Source organism: Leptosomus discolor, chromosome 1 (assembly GCF_034619465.1).
Source record: "Leptosomus discolor isolate bLepDis1 chromosome 1, bLepDis1.hap2, whole genome shotgun sequence".
Classification (NCBI taxonomy): Eukaryota; Metazoa; Chordata; class Aves; order Leptosomiformes; family Leptosomidae; genus Leptosomus; species Leptosomus discolor.
In genome coordinates this window covers 29,706,564-29,729,669 of record NC_141391.1, presented here as the reverse complement: position 1 = coordinate 29,729,669, position 23,106 = coordinate 29,706,564, and the positions used below count along the sequence as shown (strand labels likewise).

The window sequence follows — 23,106 nt, the reverse complement described above, 5'->3', positions numbered from 1 at the left end:
AATCAAGGGGCTCTGTGTTTCCACACACTGCAATGGCCGACCATCCTATATGGGTACAGCATTCTGGAAAATTCAGTGCTTGTCAGTCAGCAGATTCATCAGCACGTCCCTACATCTGTTGTGGGGTTTTTTTACACAATAGCTACTGGGTAGACCTGGGCAAGTATATTAACAGTGATCATTACTATTGCAAGTGATATCTTAACACTGATGGAAAAAGAAAGTTCCTCTGTCAGCTCAGCCTATTGCTTTTCTAAATATATCTTTATTATTCATTGCAGGTATGCTTATCTTGTGGAGAGTGTTCCAAGCTCGCCTTCATGTTGCCCATTTTCTTCTCTGCATTTATCCTGTCTGCTTGCTGCTTAACCAAAGGAAACTGCATCTCCTACGATGAGCTGAAAGATCTGAAGACTGAATTTGCCATCAATCTGTACCAGCAGGTATCCGAAGCAGAGAACAGAACCAATCTGGTAGTCTCTCCAGCAAGTGTGGCTGTTTCTTTGGAACTGCTGCAGTTCGGAGCTCAAGGAAATACCTTTACGGAGCTGCAGGATGCCCTAGGATACAACATTCATGGTAATGTACTGCTTAAAAAAATACTTCTTGTCTTAGATTTTGCAATAAATTCACAGCTTTACTAAGGAGACAGTAATTGCACACATCATACTAAACTTTTGTCTTCTATCTCACTGCAAGAAGTAGCTTGGGAGTGTTTTCTACATCTTTGATAGGCAGGTATCAGCTGGACGAAGGAAACTCAAGGGAGTGTTTGAACTCAAGGGAGTATTTGATAGGCATATTATTCCTCTTTTTTCTTGATCAGTGCTGAGTCTTTTACTGCACCAAAACACAACTACATCCAGAAAAGCTACTTCCATGAACACCAGGATTGCTTTTGGTTTCCCTGAGGTTCATAGTGTCCATTGTGTCCTGGCCTCCCCTATGTCCCTTGCGAGGAGGTGCCAGGCAGAGGACAGTCGTTTTCTCTCCAATCCCACATATGTTTTCTCTCCTATCCCGTTAACAAATTTTATGAAACCTATAGAAATTCAATTGCCTTTAAGACTTTGCACCTTTTTCTAATGTTACTACAACTGGCCAAAAAGATTAAAAGTTATTAGAAGGAGACTGGCAGAGAGATATAAACATTGACAGATGAATGGTGCAATTGCATCTTTCCGTGAAAGCAGGCTAAAATATAAACTCACTGGGAATCTGGAAGTGATATGGAAAAGGCAGATGTCTTAAAATCTAGCATTACATCAGCTGAATTTAAGGATGCTGTTTTCATTTTAGCTCTGGATTATTCTACCATCTCACATTACATGTCAAAAACTATTTTACATCATGGGCACAATGTTTATGAAAAACAGATGACTGCCTCATCCTCAAAACTTACAGCTTACATACAAGACATGTATAGAGATGACACTGCTATGTCTCAGCGTAAAATTTACTTTCAGCATATGAATACTAAAGATAAAACCTACAGCAATTTCACCATCCTGTGCTGTAACCTGCCTTAATCACCATTACCATTCTGTATAGCATTGATATTCAAAACCAACACAGCAGTAAGAGCTAACCCTGGCTGATAGTGTAGATACAGCTGCATCTACTGACACAAGAACAGTGCATCTATATTATGAGCTGATATAATGAAGTCTTGCCTGTAAGACTCCAGTTTCTGTAAATTCAGTAGGGTAATTTTAAACAACATTAATTCACACAAGGATTACCCCTTGCTTCTCACTTCTGGTCATTAGGGGTTCAGTTATTAAGAAAGAACCTTAAGAATAATATTACACAGTGGAAGTCAGACACAGATCTCCACACAAAATGTAATGAAGAGAAGTGAGGAGGGTGTTAACAACATAGTAGCTCTTTTGTGCTGCCTTACTTCTTCTTATGTGGTACATCATATGAAGCAGACATTTTATCTCCGTTTTAGTTGTCTGTGGCACAAGCCACATGAACTTTGGCTTTCAGTAGTATTAATACATGAATGTGAAATTATAGTAGGAAGGGATCTATTGCCACAGCACACTTCCAGTGACGGAGAAGAAAACCACTTCCTCAAATGGTTTAAATCAAATAAATAAATTGAATACTTAGATCAAATTTCCTATCAGATGAGTAAAACCAAATCACATATGTATGCATATCTGATAAAATTCCTTTCTTCCATTAGATGTTTGCATTAATATTTCTATTGGTCTGTCTTAAACAATAATGAAGGATGTGGTTAAAACCTTAGTAGGCTGAAAACAATGAAAACATTGATGGTTCATCTGCTATTCACAGAGAATCTGCTCTTACATGCACTTGTAATCTTCTTTTAATGTTTGGAAGACTTGTTCACCTTTATACTAGTACTACGAAAAACAATGTATAAATGGATGTCTCTCTAGACAGCACAGACAAAATGACATTCTTTAAAATGCTTTCTCCTTTCTGTTTTATTCTATCAATGGTAGAGTATTTTAAAGTAGTTTTGAACTGTTTTCTGAGTAAGAATTCAGGACTTTGGTTAGCTAAGCACTTCGATATGTCTGAAGTTACAAACTCAGGATACCACACCTCACGCTAACATCTGCTTCCAATTTACCATCTTTGATTTCTTTTCTTGCATCCTCCAGAGAGCTTGCCAAATGCTCCTGCACTAATACAAAACACACGAGAAAAGCACTTTACACCTCAAACCGTGTGAATTTCCTTGACATCTGCTCAAGGAGTTCAATATTTTATCCCTTAAAGAGTAATAGATCTAAATGTTAATACCAAACTTCCCATAGGTGATTAGTCTTCATTCAGGTTATTAAAGGAGCACTATTAGGTCAGAAAACATGCACTGGATTCTCACATTGTAGAAATCAGTAGACATGAAATTCCCCTCTTACCCCATCAAGAATCTGAACTAATGCAGTAAAAGTCTCCTGATGAGACCAGGGTCCTGGCTGGCAGCTGTAGGCCTGTGGCAATCCTGCCCTTGACCTGATGCTCAGCCTGGGGCAGGTCAGTCCAGGCAGGATGGATCATTCCCTGGTTAGCCATACCAAACCACCCATGTCCCATGTGGCAGCCCAGCCTGACTTCCTTCCAGTGCTGCCTACACCCGCAGTCATCCGGAGAAACTGGATGATGCCTTCCTTTACCTAAGGACTCCCTGAAGTCAAACCCAAGACTTCCAGCCTGGGTCATAACACCAAGCCCAGACATGCCCACGGGGAACCAGATACCTGAGGGCTTCCTAGGGCACCCTGGCTTTTCAGGCCAAGGCAGAGGAGCACCTGAGCTGAGTATAGTACCCTGGAGAAGCAAGGGATACAATAAAGATCCCCCCCTTGGAGATGGTGGATGGCAATTTGTTGCTCAGGTTTCACACAGAAGTTGGGACACCTGGTGCCTCTTCCCTCAGGGAAAGCAGAGAGGTCCTGGTGGTCCCACAGAGCCAAGAGGCACTGATGTCTTGCTGAAGAAGAGTAAGCTCCAGACATTTTCCAGTCCTCAGAGGAAGCTTATTTATGGGAGGAGGAACGTGCTGGAAACGTCTTAAAGACAAGTAACAATCATCTCATCAAGGCTTTTATCGGCTGGATGTAGGCAAGTCTCCTCCAAAGCACAACAAGGGATATGGGAAAGGGGCTGAACCACGAACACGAGAAGTTTGAGGAGATTTGAAATAGAGCCCATCAACACCATTCAGACTGAGTGCAAGTCCCAAGACTCAGGAGGTCACCTCAGCATGAACCAACCCATCACAAACAATTACAGTGAGCAAAATAATGACAGCCAGAAACGGCTGCAAAATTACCCTTCAGGGGAGCTTTGTGATTTTAAAACCAGAAGATCTTCTAAGTTTGCAAGACTCATGTTCCTGTTGGGCCCACACCTCAACCCTGTATCCATCACAGAAGCCACCATCATCCTGACCTAGTTGAAGATGCTTCTGCTCATTGCAGGGGAGTTGGACTTGATGACCTTTGAAGGTACTTTCCAACCCAAACCATTCTATGATTCTATGAACTACCATGAGATCCCCGGGAACAGGAGACTGGGGCACTATTCAACTATTTCCATTAGTAGACAATGAACTATAGAATACATTACTGACTTTTTGAATTACTCTGAGCTCATAGTTGATACAAGCATTTTGGAAGATCAGAATAGAATTTAAAAGGGTCCCGGCAAATAGGAGAAATGCGTGAAGTGAATAGGACACAATTCAATAAGGTTAAGTGCAAAATTCTACATTCAGAAGGAATAATCAGCCATTCAAATTGGGGAACAATAAGCTGAAGAATAGAATTTTAGGAAAGGATCTGAGGGCTTTTAGGAATTAAAAATAAAAAATAATATTGAATACGAAATATAATTCTACTTCAGAAAAAGCAGACACTGCTGTGGGTTGTACGAAGAGAAGAGTTACTTGTAACACACTCAAAGGAACTCACCACCTCATTGCCAGGGCTCACTCGCAGTAGTGGGCCAGTTTGCGGCACCATCCTTCAAGAAATAAGACCACACATGAGGGCCAAGGGTAGTAGAGACAGACCTGAGGCAGTCAGGGAGATGCCTTTCCTGGGATGGGTGGCATAGATAATGGCAGGAGAAGGAGATGACAGTATTGCAGCATCAGCAGCTCAGCCAGTCATGGCCAGAGGAAATAGGAAACCAGAGACATCCCAAAAGAAAATAGTGTTCCTTATGAACTCTGAGAGCTGTGTTTGCATGGAGGTGTCAGCCTGATGTGAAATTGGCCACTTGACATATCTGCACTAGAGTGGTTTCTACAGCAATATGAAGAACTGTCCTTGACAGTAGTGCTTGACAGTAATACCCCATAAAGTCAAGGGTGCTTCAGTTGCTATAGTGCTTTAACTTTCAGAAGACAGCTGTGTCAGCACTGGCATTGAGACCTGCCAAGTGCTGCTGCAATCTCTGCTGTCCTTCACCTCAACATGATAATTGCACTTTCTTCCTCTCTCTTGCCTGGCAGATCAAATCGTGCAGGATTTCTTACATGCAGTGTACGAAGGAGCAATCAACTCCAGCCAAGGCACGGTGGTTCAGCTGGCATGTTCCTTCTTCGTGGATGCCAGCGTGCAGCTCTCGCCCATCTTCGCTTCACGTGCTGTGGGCTGGGCAAACAGCAGCCTGCGGCAAACCAACTTCACTGACCCCAACAGAACCACAGCCCAAACACAGGACTGGATCACTGGTAACCTTGGAGGTATCATAACAGCCCGTGAGAATGATTGCACATGGATAAAATGTAAAATAAGAGTAATGAGAGAACCTGTATTTAACCAACTATAAAATTTTTTGCCACGCCCTGTGTTGTCCAAACCAAGAGTGAGAGCTGAGAAACATAGTTCTTGTGCTGATGCTCATTTCTAATCTGAGGAAAGAGCTGGAATAGGTCTGAATCTGTGAGTATAAGTTTGTAGTATCAAGCTGGTAACTGCTTGGCCTTGTTCCTCTAATTTTCAAAATGGCAGTCCTTTGCAGTGTTTCCAGTTTTAATGAGGAGCAGCCAAGTTCCCCAGGGATTGAGTTTGCTGCATTGAATGCTTTCATGCTTCTGTGGGGAACACACAGGGCCATAAGCGCAGCAGTCAGACTCTGAGTTTAAAAAGTCAAAATGGGAAATAAAACGAACTTACTTTGCACACAAGCAAGAAAAATAATTAAATTAAATTCTGTGTTAATGAAAAAATAATTGAAAAAGTAAGTCCTTAGAAGCAGCAGACCAAATTAATCCCCAATTTGCCCCATTAGCTTAAGTTACATGAGTGTTAATTTGGCCATCAACATGTAAAGTGATGTTAAACACACACATTAAGCTGCTATCGAAAAAAAAAAAATAATTCTGTCCTTCTCAAATGAACTGTAATAAGTGATCCAGCTTCATGGTAGAAAAGTATTGCTCTAGAAGCAGGAACTGAAATGGGAGTTCGTACTGAGGTACTAATAGGAGTATCGATGAATTAAAAGTGGCTCACACTTTCAAGCATCTTTGAGATAACCAAAGGAGGATCAGTTGAACTGCCAGATAAATAAGAGAGAGGGAGAATTAGGATACGAGCTTCAGTTGTTGACTTAGTTACTTCATAAAGCAGTCTGTAATCACGCATCCATTTCACAAGGGATTTCTGGCACTAAAGATGAACGACTGCAAGATACATGTGGGCCCGTTTAAGCTAGAAGACCGGTTAGGGCCAGGGCATGGTGCTGAGCACCAGGCTGCTGTCATCCATGCTGTCCAGCAAGTAACACAGTCCTGGCACAACTTTGGCCATCAGCACTGCCTAATTTGAGCTTGGTTCAGAGGAGAGCATGGACCAACAGGCAACAGGAGTGAGGTCTGTGCGCAGGTAGGGAGGGGAAGCCAAAGGATTTAGCAGTGCCTTGCGAGTTGTGCCTTTTGTCCTTAGGAACGGAGAGACATCCCAACTTGTTTTATTTACTCGCACAGACCTGGTCTCTAGGCCTGGGCGAGTAGGATGGCATGTGTCCCCCTCCCCTCCTCTTTTCTGTGCAGATGGGGACATGCATGGCATGCCGTTGGGGAGCGCTGTGTCACCACTCAGCCAGGTCACACTGGTGAGCACCATGTACTTCAAAAGCACGTGGCAAAAGAAGTTTTCCTTTATGGATACCCAGATGTTGCCTTTTACCACAGCGGAGGGCTCAAACCTGAAAGTGCCCACAATGCATCACACAGCCGAAGTTAACTACGGTAACTGTCCTTGATTTAGATTTGCTTTATTGTACAACACGTAACAGTTTTATTTATTTAATTTCCACAGCTACCACACTAAGATGTGTTATTTTCTTAGCTTGGAGAAGTCTCAGAAGAAATCCAGTCAAACAAAGGGTGACTGAACTGACTTCTTATAATCCCAGGCAATCACAAAACAGATCCTGTATTCAAAATGGTTCCTGCCATTGTCCATGCCCCATCCTTCACAGACCAACACCTCCCAGCACTCCGTACCAAACTTATCAGCTATAGCATACATCTGAAAGGCACCACAATAACATGTCAGGACAAGGGAACAGGAGAGACTGGAGGTACTTTGGTATACAAAGTCCTTTGCAACAGCAGGGAGCTTGTTAAATAAAGCTGCTCAGAAAAGGAGGATCCTAGGAAGCACATCTGATCCCATGACAGAGGGGCAGTTAGGACTAAAACAAGATCAAGTTTCTACCAACTGGATTTGTGAAGCAGGTAAAAAATTTCTAAGCTCTTCAGCGTAATCACTGTTTGTCCCTTGAGTGTGTGAGCACCAGAGAGAGGATAAGAGCGCTGGGAGCACCAGCACTGCACACCCACACCTCCTGTCTCTGGTCACAGCCTTTCTCCAAGGCTTTAGGGTAAAACTGTAAATCTTTAGGGACAAATTCTACAACAAAGGGGAGAGAAAATTTTATGGCCCTTACACCGAATCAGTGGATGCTTTCAGCATGGGCTTAAAACAGTATAAATACAGGTCAAACATTTATTTGTATACTATATGAATATAGTGTATGCTCCTTTCAAAGGCCTGGAGTACGTGGGTTACTGACTGAAGGACTTGTGCTGTGGGCTCAATTTTCTACCACCAGGAATTCTTCCATTTAGCTCCACAATCCCTTTCAAAATATAAAAAGCTCCTTCCCCTTCTACCCTAAATTTCAGAACTGCATTTTGGTAAAAACCTTCCTCATTCTAAGTCTAAATTTTTTCAAGACCAATTTATATCTCTTAGCATTGTGCCAGCTTTATCCTTTAAGTTAAATAATTTCTCTTCAGCTTTGATATTTACTCCCTAATGTATTTGCCAATCACCAAGCTGCCTCTCAATTTCCTGTTAGCTAAGCTGGAGATGCTAGGCTTTTCTAATCTATTAAAAAAACAGATACTCCAAATCTCCACTAGTCCTTTTCTGCACTTTTCCAATTTAAATTAATCTTTCTTGAAAATAAGTGACCAGGAATGTACATAATACTTTTAATGAGGTCATACCAATGTTCAATAAAATGCTTAGTCTTTCTATGACTTGTTAAAAATACCTTGTGCAGTGCACCATAGAATCAGGTCAGCGTGGTTACTCAAGGTTGATACCACCTGGGACTTCTTTCTTTCTCCATTTTTTTCCAGCTGATGAGACGTAGGTATATCAAGGAGAGGGAAATATCCACAGGTACATACATTTCTTGTGGTTTTAAACCACCTTTTCATTTCAAGCCCTGCAGTCATCACGGTAACCTTGCTGTTTGACTTTTTGACAAGTCTTGAGCGTTGGCAATGGTTTGGAAAGGCACTGGTAATTCCTTTTCGACCTGGGAGCCTGACTTTTAACTTGGCTCGTTATGGTTTCCCGTTCAAGTGAATGCTTGCTGCCTTTTGTTTCTTGCTCTAATTGCCATCACTGCTACCTGTAAATAGTGCCATAGTGAAACTATGTTTAATGTTTTACTTAAAGCTAGATGGCTGGATCTATGCCTTTTTATCAAATTAGTTATCAAGCTAAAAAAACTTATAGATTTGTGTGCTGAGGTCAACCTGATGTTGCAATTGATCTCCCTTTCAATTTCCCTCTGTGACTTCATTATTCTTTTCTCCATAGTATGTTCTGAAACTTCTCAAAGACCTAAAATTTCCCAGATCACTTTCTTTTCATTTATAAATATACTTCTCTTTTCCAGTCGTGGGACACAACTGAACCTACAGGTCTACTGAAAATCTTTGCTCACGCATTCGCAATTTCACATCCAAGTCTTTTCATATTCTGGGGTGGTGATCATCCAGGCCCCAGATTATTATTTGTCTCTCTGAAGTTGTTTAAACTTTGTTTTTGTCTCTGGTGGTGTAATACCTCCTGTTCTTTCCTCATTTCCTTTAGGAACCTCACCATTATCCTTTGCTACTTCATCAGATTGTTTCTTTCCCATCAGTTCCAGTAAATAATTTTTTAGAATCTAAAAAAAATTAAATTCACAGTGTTCAGCAGCACCATTCTTCCTTCCTTTTTCTCTTGCTTATATGGCTAAAACATTTTCCTTTTCTGTGCAACAGTCATGTGAGGCAGGCAGTTGGCCACTCATTACTTCTATGCCTATTTATCTCTAAACCATAATTCACCTGGCTAAGGAATCAGTTTTTCCGCTCTTTGCAAACAGGTCCTTACTGTTAGGTCTTTCTTTGTGGTGTTCCTTCTTCTGGGACATCCATGGTGTGTCCACCACACTTCTTCCTCCTGCTAGGACTGCCAGCTCCTGAGTGCCTTCACACCCCTGAGTTGGAGTGCTGCCATCCTCTTTGCACCTGAATCTTTTATAAGTTAGTTGACTTTACTCAGAAGTGCAGAGTTTCCCTTTCCAAAACCCTACACCTTATCATCCTTGCTGTTGAGGCATATAAACTACTACATTGACTCATGATCTTTCAGCCCCCTGATTTTGTATCACCAGCTCGCTGCAGGGCTTTTGCTACTTTTGAAATCTGGAATGGCATTACCCTTCATTGCTTCGTGAGCTATTCGGTTAAACTAACAGGTTTATTGAGACTAACACACAGCTATTAGCTCAAGAACAGACCTTTTCTCCAAAATTTGTCTTTTAGTAGAGTGAGATAAAGAAATGAGAGGTCTAAAATGACTGAAGGCAGGGAGCTTATACAAGTGGAGATCTTTGGTAAAGACCAGTGATCAGAACTCTAGCAGCTGAGCTGCAGACTGGCCATATATGTACTCCTGAGCCCTTTCAAACTTGATGTGAAATCGTCAGTTGTGGTCATCTCACCATTTGCCTAAACACAAGAATTCCATCCTATTGTACTTAAGTCAGTAGCCGGAGCATTAAATATTTGCACAGAAGAAGAAAGTTAACCAAAATACTGGAATTACCTTTTCATCTGGTCTGAAATGTGTGAGCTCTCCGCAGATGGAGAGACTTTTGAGGAAAGTTGAAATGAGAGTTATAATTTAAAATTTGCTGATTGTCAGATTTGATAGGGCCAATTCAGTCTTTGTCACTAGAAATGTTAGAAACGTTTCTAACGGATCAGTTTGAAATTAATACAAACTACAGCAAAGAGAGGCATGAGATAACTTTCCTTCATTATCAAATTATAGCAGCTGTCTACCATCAGGATAAAAACACAGAGTAAGATAGATTAGCTGTGGCCTGTTACCAATCTCAGCATTTACAACACTGTTTATCCTTTTAACGTGGCCACGGATAACAAATCAACCTGGGGACAATTAACACTTCTCCAAGAAAATGTCAACATTACTATTTACACAAGCCTTATAAACACTGCAGCTATTTTACATATTCATTTTTCCAAGAAATTTGTTAACTATATTTGAATACTGATTTAGCATATGTATAATTCTTATGGGATGCTCAAAAGCAGTTCAAGTTAGGAACACTAAATGTTCTGACTCAATAATCTCAAGCCTTTGATTTTCTTTCTAATTAAGAAATAAGATCTGTATAACCTTTGCGCACAACATGCTGACTTAAAAATATTGGCATGCCCCCAGGTTAAACCACTTATGTCCAGTGCTCTACAAATGTAAATCTTCCCTGCTTGTCTGTTACAAACCAGAAAGTTTTTTGTGGCAAAGTGATCCATATGCTGGGAGGTGGTTTCAACAGTGCAGTTCCCTCTCCATGTTGCACATCAGGAGGACTAATCTAAGAGACCGAAAATTAATCTAGCAGAATACAAACACTTAATGAATCCTATCTAATCCAGATCTGCAAAACTAACAAATGTTGTACACTAAACATTTGAGACATCCTATAGCTACCCATTTGTTGGCAAATATTTAGGTACCATGAACATGAGCTACCTATATTCTGTTATTTACAACCACTGACTCAAAAAGCGTGAGTATCCACCCTTGAAGATACAACTAGTACTGCTGGGTGAAGAGGGAGTAGATTAGTTTTGGATGGCCTGCAGCAATGGCAATGGTAAGCCATTTGCTTGCAACTTGTATTTAACTCCTGGCCTGCTAACTACTGCTGATATTTCTGAAATGCTATTTATTGGATTAACAGATGAAAAAATAAGAAACCAGAATTGTGATAATTGAACCTGTTCTACTGTACAAAAAAGTCCATTAGAGATGCCTGGACTAATTGTTCATTGAAAATATGGAATTAAAGCGGCACTTTTAAATGGCTGTTACAAATTGTTGCATAACTAATTACAAGTTCAGGAGCCCATCAGCTCTTACGTTTGAAACTAGTTTTTATTACCTTCATATGATTTTGATATGTTTTAGGCCTAGATTTTCAAATATAAGAAATTTGGTGCTTAAATAAGCATAAACCTAACTACTTTATTGTTTAATGTAGCTATTTGTTTCTTGAAATAAAGTTACAATTGATTTTTAGGAGTAGTAAAGATAGAAAAATGAGGCACAGTAGTTTCAGTCAATTCAATAAGACACTCCCAATTTTGTTTTTGTAATTTCTTTCAGTAGTGAATTTTTAGTGAACCGTATTTGGTGGAAATCACAGAGAAAATGGTAAGCTTATTCAAAGAACAAGCACTGCAAGAACAGTCACCATGAAGATACTGGCATTGCCTTGGTAATGTTTTTTAGACTCTGAGCAAGGAGGACAGCTACTATACGAGAAAGTAATAAAATACCCATGTTCTGTTAAGACAGTGCTTCAGGTCCTATTACTGTCATTGGTATTTTTCTGCCAAGATATATGTAGATATTTATTTATGTGTTTGTTTGTTTGTTTATTTTAACACAGTTGGCTCTGTTCAGATGAGCTACTGTTGTGAGTTAAGAGCAACCTGAGCTGGCTGCAAAAGCCCATGCGTTAGAGGCAATGCCTTCTATCCCACGTCTGGGGTTCTGAACCGTCTGCTGACCCAGGTTTGGGTTGTGGGTTTCAGGGTTTTTTCCCCATATGAATGACAAAATAAGATCTATATTTGCCCACTCACAGGCCAGTTCCAGACTGCAGCTCTGGAAGGTTTCAGCGTGGTCGAGTTACCCTACCTGGGGGAGAAACTCAGCATGTTCCTAGTGCTTCCCAGTCACAAAAGAACATCTTTGTCCCGAATTGAGTCTCACCTTTCCGCCAAAACCATAACCCTCTGGGCCAACAGCTTAAAAAGAACAAAGATGGACATTTTCCTACCTAGGTAAGCAATGTTAGTGCTCCAAGACGGCTTCACTACTCCAGTTGTCACAGAATTCTGTGTGATAGTGCTGACACAAGCAATGTGTGAGGCAAAATGAAATTAGATGCTTTCGTTTTTGTTATTCATCACATGGACAGAAAAGCTCTACCCCTTTCTTAGGCCATGAAAAGGTGAGGCGGGAATGCTAAAACTTTCTGGTATGCTCCGTACTGTTCTAAAACCCAAGTATTTCAATTGATCCCACAGCTTTTACTTAAAATTTGTTCGGAATACAACAATCCTTTAAGGAACCAAAAAAGAAAAGTGTTCTGGCCCTTTCCCACACTCCATTTTTCTCTTTGCTTAAGAAAGAATAAATACCTTTAAAAAGATGGAATAGCTTATTTTTACAACTTGTCAGTGTGCTACAAAAGTACCCTACAAAGAACTTGGGGCCCCCCACTAGTCATACCATCTTTCTGTGCACAAAGCCAGTTTCAGCCATCCATTTTCCACATTACTCATTTGCCGTTGCCAGTAAATGCACATATCCTGGAGGTATTTTCTATCATCTATTCAAATTAAATTACATAGCAGGAGGAATCAGGTGCAGGAGGGCCTTCTGTGGCTGTAGCTATTGTATGGATCAGCATGGAAGGGCTTCATTACTTCTCTTACAATGTATTCCTCACGTTAATGAAGCGCTGAAAAACAATTTGTACATTAGTATTCTTTTTCTCCAAGATAATCTTTGGCAAATGTTTCAATAGGCCCTTTGCTACAGCCAAAAAGGTTGTTAAAAAGGGGACACTTGGGGAAATGCAGAGTACATGTGTTGAAAAGACTGAGAGGTGGTCTGATTGCAATAGTGGTGGCAAGGGATTCCTTCTGTTAACGTCTCCAGGTGAAGATGAGTTGCTTTTCTGCAAAGTACACTTAATCAGATGGAGCGCAGTGGGCTCCTACAGAAATAGATGGATGAAATGCAAAGGCTTGAAATAAATTGCTTCTGTTCCACCTTTTAGTTCTATGAAACTACAAATCCTGAATTTAAATATAATCTTTCATATTAATTTCAGGTTCAGTATTCAAAGCCTTCTTGACCTAAAGACAGTTTTTTCTGCCTTGGGAATCAGAGACGCATTTGATCCCATCACTGCTAATTTTAAAGGCATTTCAGGTAAGAGACTTGGCTGAATAAAACAGAATCACTGACCCAGTAGTTGTAGACTCTTACATTTGAATGATTCAGTAGACCTGGACCTTCTGATTTGATTGTACTTGTTCCTCAACGAAACTCTAAAACACAGTTCACACCTAATGGTTCTACTTTATTGCTGGCAATTGTATTTTGAGCTGTTTTGTAGGCAAGAGGAATCTGAAAGGGACAAGGTTGGGTTTGGTCTTGCCCTTTTTTTTATTCTCCTTCTCTTTCTTTAAGATTAAAACTGTCAAGACAGTGTAGGCCTGGAAACAGTTATTTATTCAGAAATTTAGGATGCTTTAGTACATCTTGCATTCCTATTTGTGTTTTTAAATAGTCATTTAACAGTTAGGGATGCTGGTCCAACAAGTCTGTATTCCAGTTCCTGACACTGCAAAAAATATTGGCACATGCTCATGCTATGCTGTCTTGCTAATCCAGCAACCAGTGGACTAAAGTATACTTTCCCTTTGCTAAAATATTAGTGTTACAATTGTAAACTGCCTTGATTTTGGGAGTCTGAAATTATACCACTCTGGGGAAAATTTTTGTGCCTATTAAATACTAAAATAATCCAAATTATCTATTTTCTTTTTCTTTTGACTACTTCCAGCAATATAAATTATTTCAACTTAGATATTTCTGCTCATACCAATGATTCAGTGGCTGCTGCTCAGAAAAATGCAGAGAGTTCATGCAATTCTTGTGTGTGTGAGTGAACAAATTAAATTGCTCCAATTCAGACAAACCTGCTTTTACAGAAAATATGCCTTTCCGGGATGAACCTCAGAAGGAACATTACTTATTGGGTTTTTTACAGCACTTTTAAATTTGAACATGGCATTGTTCTATAACCCCCGTACTCGGCACTGGTGAGGCCGCACCTCGAATACTGTGTGCAGTTTTGGGCCCCTCACTACAAGAAGGACATTGAGGTGCTGGAGCGTGTCCAGAGAAGGGCAACGAAGCTGGTGAGGGGTCTGGAGAACAGGTCTTATGGGGAGCAGCTGAGGGAACTGGGGAGGAATCTGGAGAAAAGAAGGCGGAGGGGACACCTTATCGCTCTCTCCAACTACCCGAAAGGAGGTTGTAGTGAGGTGGGTGTTGGTCTCTTCTCCCGAGTAACAAGCCATATGACAAGAACAAACGGCCTCAAGTTGCGCCAAGAGAGGTTTAAATTGGACATCAGGAAAAATTTATTCACCGAAAGGGTTGTTGAGTACTGGAACAGTCTGTCCAGGGTATTTAAAAGGCATGTAGATGTGACACTTAGGGACATGGTTTAGTGGTGGACTTGGCAGTGTTAGGTTAATGGCTGGACCTGATGATCTTAAAGGTCTTTTCCAACTGAAACAACTCTATGATTCTAAGATTCTATTGCAGTATATATCTCAAACTGCAGAGAAATGCACATTAAAATAATTTGTTACTGCCCGTTTTTTTTGTTAAAGCCTACTGCTTTGTTTATTGCAAACAAATGTTAATATACCGATAAAGTGATTCATAAGATAAATACTTTGAGGAAATTAACTTCATCATAAGCAATATCATTTAGCAGCTTCTTTCCTATGTATGCAACTTGGTGGTTCTCGTCATATGGAGTAAGGCTTGTAAAAGTACTGTTCCTGCCTGTGGTGGGGTTATATATTAAAGGTTATATGGAGGCCCTTCTCAGTTCTACTCTTACACTACTTAGTTTTGTATCGTAATAGTAGGGTTATAGCTATGATGGCCTAAGTGTTACGCGAGGCAGAATTTATAAGGAAGGTTTATCTTTTATTTAACTAACAGATACAGTTGGAAAAAGAACAGGTAAGTTTTCAGTTCCTCTTCCATACGAAGCAGGATCTGTAATCTTTAGAATATTTACTCTCTGACCACATTTAGCAAACAAACCTTTTACTTCATTTCAGACCTGGAATAGCTTCTCTATGCCTGAAAGCTTCTATTTTTTTTTTCCCTCCAAAATATGTTAGATTTATCCAATTAAAAAAATTCTGCCTCTCCACAGTTTTCACAGAATCACACAGAATCACAGAATGTTAGGGGTTGGAAGGGACCTCACAAGATCATCTAGTCCAACCCCCTGCCAGAGCAGGACCACCTAGAGTAGGTCACACAGAAATGCGTCCAAGTGGGTTTTGAATGTCTCCAGAGAAGGAGACTCCACCACCTCTCTGGGCAGCCTGTTCCAGTGCTCTGTCACCCTCACAGTGAAAAAGTTTTTCCTTATGTTAACGTGGAACCTCCTGTGCTCCAGCTTGCACCCGTTGCCCCTTGTCCTGCCATTGGACATCACCGAGAAGAGCCCAGCTCCATCCTCCTGACACTCGCCCTTTACATATTTATAAACATTGATGAGGTCACCCCTCAGTCTCCTCTTCTCCAAGCTAAAGAGACCCAGCTCCCTCAGCCTTTCATCATAAGGGAGATGTTCCACCCCCTTAATCACCTTTGTGGCTCTGCACCGAACTCTTTCCAGCAGTTCCCTGTCCTTCTTGAACTGGGGGGCCCAGAACTGGACACAATGTCTTGATTGTTTCCATTCCAGATTTTTGACTGAACAAAATTCATATAGAAACAGACAAAATGCTCTTTTAGTATTTTGTTGTTACCACCTATATGTCAGACTCAATCCTCAGATCTAGACAAGAAAGAAAAAAAACTCTCAATGTTCCCCACTTTCTGCCTTCTGCAGTCAGCAGACTTTCCTTGGTATCTTTCAGAAATTAATTTTTTCCAAGCTCCATTTTATGTCCTAGTTCCATCATTTCTTCCTGAAGAGCAGTTTTTCTGCAATTTCCCTTCCAACGGTTCCTCAATTCATTCATTGTCCTCACTGTGTTTATAACTTTCTACTCTCACCATGTAACCCTGCTTTCCACCCCAACCAGGAGACCTCTCAAACTAGTAATTCCCATTCAGCATTCAGTCCACTGTTGTCCATATAGTGGGAAAGCAGTCATAAAGATTAAAGAATCAGTAAACATGGGTAGAAATGAGGGAGAAGAGGGTATTCACAACGATGACTTAAGGCTCCCTCTGTAGTCAGAGGCAGTCAAATATGTACATTCCTACTCACACTGTCAAGGGACCTGCTTCCCCCCATTAGCAATACAGAGATCTGAGACATGCTGTCTTCCCTAGAGTAAAGTAACCTAACGTTGCCTTTCTCGTGTGTTATCTCACTCTAAAGATGTTCCTATATTACGTCGAAGTGACACTCTTCTGAAGCCTGAACCCAGCTCCCACCACTGGACATCAGTGGAAATGGGCCAGATTGCAGCTGGGTCCATCAGCAGAAATGCGAGGACACCTCACAGCTCTTCCAGATCTACACCGATACGCACATAAAATCTTGTTGTTCCGCCTCCCCCAGACTAGAAAGCAGATCTGAATGATGAGTCGTCAATAGCAGAAATGCCCTTAAGCAGAAAAATACCCCAACTTCACATTCACAGTAGTGATTCTTTCCTAAGAACTTCACTGCTTGTCTGAAAGTGGGATCCTTGTTTCACATAAAATTCAAGAGGCACTTGGGCCATCAAGCAAGGTGCGTTCTGTGACAAAGGACATGTTTAGACAGATAAGTTCAAGACACACATGAGCATTTCAGCTTGTTCTCCAAGTTCCCTGCATATAAGGTCACGTTGTTCCAAAAACCAAAGTAGACATGCTCAGCTACACGCTGAGCTAAAAAGTCCATAATATTAAGCTAGCTTGGATATTCAGGCTGTCTATAGTCATCCATAGTAGGATGAAAAATCAGAAGTAACATCAAAATTGGAACTGAGGATCTTCTAATGCGGAAGCTGGATACAGAAAAAGCAAATGAAAGGCAGGTTTGCACTGTGCTATTTTTCTGATGTGCTGAAGGAACCAACGAAAGAAATTTCTGACAGAAGAGAAGCTATAATGTGACAGGTATTGTCTTCAGCATCAGTTCACACAAGGTGGAAAGCATGTACTTCGTGTTACTGCAGTACATTTCTCCAAAGCTAAACATTGTCTAAAATTATATTCCTTCTACTAGGCATTAAGTATTTTGTAAGCAGTGCTATCTTAATAATATTTTAGAAATTTTTCTTTCATTTTTTAAAAATGGAATAGAGCAGAGGCCAGGCATACACCACTGTTTGTCCCGCAGCATCAGGCAATGATGCAGTTACTGCTGCTCCAGCTAAATGACAAGGGACTGGAAATCTTCGGACTAGCCAAACTTTAGGGCAGTTCAGTTTCAGTCATTGAATTAGTCGCCAGGCTGAAATATCTAATAGTTATGTGATCCTTAGATTCCACAGAAAAAAAGGTAAAAACCTTCTGAATTAAAAAAAAAAAGTAGTGTTTGCAATGAAATTCAGAAAATAACTATTAATACTCATTTCTGGGTTTTTGCAGAGCAAGATAGCCTTTATGTTTCAGAAGCTATTCACAAGGCAGAGATTGAAATAACAGAAGATGGAACAAAGGCATCAGGAGCTACAGGTAAACCAAATATACAGACTTTACAGGTCACCTCTGGAGCTTATCACTACTACCAGTCTTATTTAAAAAAAACCAAACCAACAAATGAAACAAAACCAAAAAAAAACATGGTAGCATTTCAATATATTCCTAAACTAAATTTAAACTTTTATTTTTAACACACTTCTATTTTACCTTTGTAATTGTTCATAAGAACTTTTTAATCTTTGATCTAAGACTAACATGCAAAGGCTCAAGTGAAAACCAGCTTTACCAGCCCAGGGAAAATCCAGTTTGAGAAAATAAACCACTTTTTCTGTTGGTTAAATCTGTTTGCTCAGACCTTAAAAGCAAAGAATGAAAAAAGGTTACTAACATTTTATCTATAGCTCCTGCACAGTTAGCGGGTTTGTTTTTTAAAGGTGATCTCTCTGATAGCATTGAAGGTAACAATGGGAAAGTTTTGTGTTCATGAAGAAGACAACAGGCTTGTTTCTTAGATACTTCAAAGCATGACCTTCGTGTGCAGTAGCTTCTGCTAACAGATCGTTTTCACGTGAGCAGCTGGGGCTGGCTGTATGGGGAGATTCAGAGTGACATCTCAGCTATGGACAAGAGTCAATAAATGGCCTTCATAAGCTGGGTGACATCTCAATAGAAATCCTCTATCACAAATTACATAAAACAGGGGAACAAAATTACTAAGCTATGCAACCCCCATTTTTCTTTTTCTTTTTTTTTTTTTTTTTTTTTTTTCTTTTGGAAGCCTCAGATGCTCTGGAGATGCTACAAGTTAGCCTGAAAAGCAATGGCAGCCCTAGAACCCTGCATGGATTACGTAGGCTTTACTGCCACTTGCTTGCTTCTTGAGAGGCAGAACATGTCCTCAAGCTATACAAACATCAGCACAGCAGAAGGGTGATTGTTAAGACATCTCACCTTTCTGGTTCCCTGGGCTGTGCTGACTGTAGAGGTGCTCCATGTGCACACTGCAAATGTTGGTGGTCCTTGACTGCAGATCAGGGCAAGATCTGGGTGTCTCAGGAGACTTCACGACTTCAGTATGACTTCAGCAGAGTTAGGGCTGTGACACACCAAAAATTACATTGTCTTTGAAATCCAAAGCCAGACTCACTTCAGCAAAGAAATACACACAAATCACCTGCACGTAGTCTCACAACGCTTGACTTCTTCATTCACCCAGACTGTTTACCCTGTTGGGTAAAATTGTTGTTTTATTCTTAAAGCAGAGCAACCCAAAACTCAAGGTACTAAACATCAGAGCTTGAAGGCACCGTACAGAACATGGAAAGAAAATGGATATTACTAATGTTTTCTTTGTTGCATTACAGCAATGGTATTACTAAAAAGATCTCGAACGCCTATTTTCAAAGCAGACAGACCTTTCACGTTTTTCCTGAGACAAGCTAATACAGGTACGCAAGCTCTGCATTTCAGTAGCAGAATTCTTCACAAAAAGCACTGAAATCAATGACATGTTTTTTGTAAATAGCATGCCATTCTTCAGTTCAGGAAATTTCAACAACATGGAAACAGTGGGTCTAGGGTTCTTAAAGCATAAAGAAAACAGTTTAATTTCTTTAAAAAGAAGGCATGGTAGCCAGGGAAGCCAGATTAGCCTCTTCTATGTATATGCAGTATATGCTCAAAAAGTTTTCTACCATAATCTTAGCAGTAGAAAAATCTTATAGATCTTAAATGCCCCAGGATTAGGGACTGACCGTCACAGGGCAATTCAAATTACAAATGGGCTGGATCAGCTGGATTAATAGCTGAAGAAGTTAAAATATAAATCTTTCCCTATCAATGAACCTTATTCATGCCTACACAGATGGCACACAGCAAACAGACTTCCACCTGCAGGCACCAGGACTCCATGGCCTGAAACTTCCTATATTATTCCTACTTCAGCAGTTTCTAGGGGGATAGCTCAGAAATTCCGAAGACCAACAATCTTTTGCCCCGCTACGGCTCAGAATACGCAGAAGCAAGTCTCTCTTCCTTCATATATTGAATATTAACACCTTTGAGGAGATAAGTTTTACACATCTGAACTCTTCACTACTTAGTACCCTCACAAGACATTCAGGCTAAATTCTGGCTTCAGTGTTAGACTATGTTTCACTTCAGATGTCCAGTCACGCAAGTTACTCCAGAATCTCTGCCAAAGGAAAACATCATAGAGCTCGTTGGCAATAATAAAGAAGAATCGCATTATGCACATTTAGCAGGTGTTTGCTCCTCCAAAGCATCAGGCCACTCCAACAACTCTCAACGTTGTTCACGATGCAGGAAATTTGCACCTTAAGTATTTTCCTAAAAATCCTTCAAACCACCAAGTTTCTCCCATAACTGGGGTCACACCTGTTTAGATTTCCAGGGAACATATAGCCATTTATAGGGTTCAGCAAAACAGTGGGGCCTGGCAAGAAGACCAGAGAATCACTTTTTCTGCTTCCAAGAAACACACCCTGTACTCTTAGTGAATACCTGTGTATGTAATATTCTGCTTTAAAAACCCACATCTTACATTTTGACCAAAATGCAAACACATCTTTTTAAAGAGAAAAGCACTACCTTGGTGGGGGGTTTGTTTTAAATATGCTTTGGCAATCACTACAACTCAAGAAATAAAAGTATTTTTACTTGGCAAATGCAGAATTTTAAAAAAAAAAAAGGCACTAAAAGCTGATCTGATCTATGAAACCTGAGCCACAGACTCTTAAGGATTAAGAACAAACTGATTTCCGTGAATACAATTGCTCAGTTTACAGCATATGATAAATCATATAAATAGGAAGGAAACCAGATTGTAAACCAGGATTTTTATATGAAGTATATAAAAAAAAAATCTATACCTTCCAATCAACTCAAAATCAGAAGGACATTCCAGTAATTTAAGCTTTTTAATGCAAAATGTGAAAACTATTAAAATAGTCACTTTTTTTTTTGTTCAGACTTAGCAACTGAAATTGTCTGGGTATGAAAAAGGGAAAAGGTAAACAAGACCTGCTTTTAATATGGTTTATTAACCTAACTAGAGGTGCTGAAAACCTACTATCCCCATAAAGTTCACAATGAATCTTTATGTAGAACAAAAGTCTTCAATGCATCAGTCTTCTAGTAATAGTAAAAATATATTTTTCAAGACTTAAAATAGCATAGTTCTGCTGGAAATAATTGAAAAAGCTTGGGTATTTTTTAAACCGAATTTCAGGTTTGAACACATTCCCTTTGAAGAACAGGCAAGGTAACAATATAAACAACTGAACCAGAAATCCAATGAATCTGAGGCAGTGATTTCATTTGAGGGGTTGTAATAATGCCTTCTGTAACTACAAAATCAACACAATGGAACAATTCATTTAGGCTCTGTTTTGCTTAGTTCAGAAGTGATTCTTTAGCCAATGGTTTGGATAAGTTTCAGGTTTTGGCAAATTTTGGGTTTGGGCTATTTGGAAAGGACTTTTTGTTTTTAATATAGCAATGTTCAAATTCTTCTAAGGCAAGCAGGCAATTGCAGTCGCATACAAGCAATGAATGATCACAAATCTGCCAGTTCTGTGCTTAATTTATGAAGTACACTTTGAAAATGTGGTCCCTAACTGAAATAATGTTAACATTGTTTTCATTTACAGGTTCAGTACTCTTTATAGGAAGAGTCACAAATCCTTCATAATAAATACTAGAGAAATACACTGTCTTCTGTTCCTCCTACGGTGAGCTCTCCTTCAACGACATTAAAGGCTACATTATATGTATTCATTAAAACACTGCTTAAATAGTATCACTTTTGCAAGAGGAAGACTGAGCAAGCCTTCCACTACCTTATTCCTTTGTACACACTGATGGAAACTTACAGCTGTTTAGGAATCATTAGCACCACCAGAACTGCAGTGAAGACAGTAAGCATATAAACATTGGAGGAAAAACCAAGCAGATTTTGCCACCTAAATGTTTAAGAATATGAGCCAACAGCTTCTGCTTAACTTCATCATGGCTAAAGTCAGCTTCACTGTTGCCGAGTATGTAGGTCATCCAAAAGAAAGCATCCCAGAAGAAAGCTTTGTGATACATGTTATTTTTCAAGCACAACTTTATTTTCCTGTTCTGAAGGAAAAACTTAAGAACAAAATTGAAATTCAGTCTAGTCCCAGATGCAGGTATAACCCAGCTGAGATAGTAAAGTAATAAGGAAAGAGCAAAATGTCATCAAAAGGAAATCAAGTTGAGAGGCTGTTTCAAAACTGACAGAACAGGTAGGAAGCGAAATACCCACTCAATCAGTGACCAAGCAGATATTATTGCCAGAAAAGGTAGTAGCACTACCTTCACTACCTTTTATTTTATTTTTTTTTAAGTGAACACAATATGGAATGGACATTCCTGAAGAACACTGAATAAGGCTAAAATCGTCTAGAAAAATGTTTTGGGCTTTTTTTTTTTCCCCACCATCCTGACAAAAATTGGGATACAGTGAGTGTTTTAGCACAAGATTCAGCAACTCATGGCACAAGCATCAGAAACCCAGGCCCATAAAGATTTTGGGTAAAGACTGCAAAACACTGACTCCTAGGAAAAGCATCAGAGAGGAGCCGCTCCCGCTGAATCAAGCAGTCAAGCATCTAGCACAGATGAAAGACAGGGCCATTAAAGCATTCAGTGATATTTTGTGTCCAAGCAGCAGCACCTTCTGGCTCCTCCTGCATTTGTAAACATGTAAAAACTTATGACACAGAAAAACTCTGTGCAGTATTCCTCACTGACCCCTGCTTTACTACCTTGTATCCTCACAAGCCTGTGGGCTTTGTCATCGCCATGGATGCGCATACAGGACACCAGTTTGTTACGCTGGTCACCAAATAGTGAAGTGCCAACTACACAAGGCCACAAGGTATCACCCTACCGTAGCTGCGATTCAGCATTAGCTTCCTTTCACTCGTTCCATGATTAAGAACAGAATATCCAGTGGTACAAAACTGTTCTTCATTCTTCAACACCGATACTAGAACACAGAAGCTCTGGAAAGCAAAGGCAAAATGAACCATTCCAATAAAAACTGTACTCAATCCTACACAAAGATTAAAATAGAGCTTTTATTGATGGAATAACAAAAGTGCTTTTCTTAAATATTTTTCAAAATACATTTATACAACTTACAATAATATATCCAAAATAACTGTATATACAAAACATTACCTTGTTTAATGTATGTGCTTTTTTTTTTTGAAAATTACAAAGCAACTTTTTGGCAAAGTTCAACCTTAAG

At 39.9% G+C, this 23,106-nt stretch overlaps 1 protein-coding gene across 1 annotated transcript; it reads left to right on the top strand.

Moving 5' to 3' along the window:
- Nucleotides 1–320: 320 nt before the first annotated feature.
- On the top strand, nt 321–21,516 carry SERPINE3 (serpin family E member 3). Its single transcript, XM_086476997.1, has 8 exons — nt 321–579; nt 5,003–5,236; nt 6,548–6,745; nt 11,971–12,169; nt 13,228–13,328; nt 17,751–17,837; nt 19,169–19,252; nt 21,476–21,516. Exons 1-8 carry the CDS (start codon nt 321–323, stop codon nt 21,514–21,516), a joined length of 1,203 nt encoding a protein of 400 aa, XP_086333123.1.
- The last annotated feature ends 1,590 nt before the right edge of the window (nt 21,517–23,106 follow it).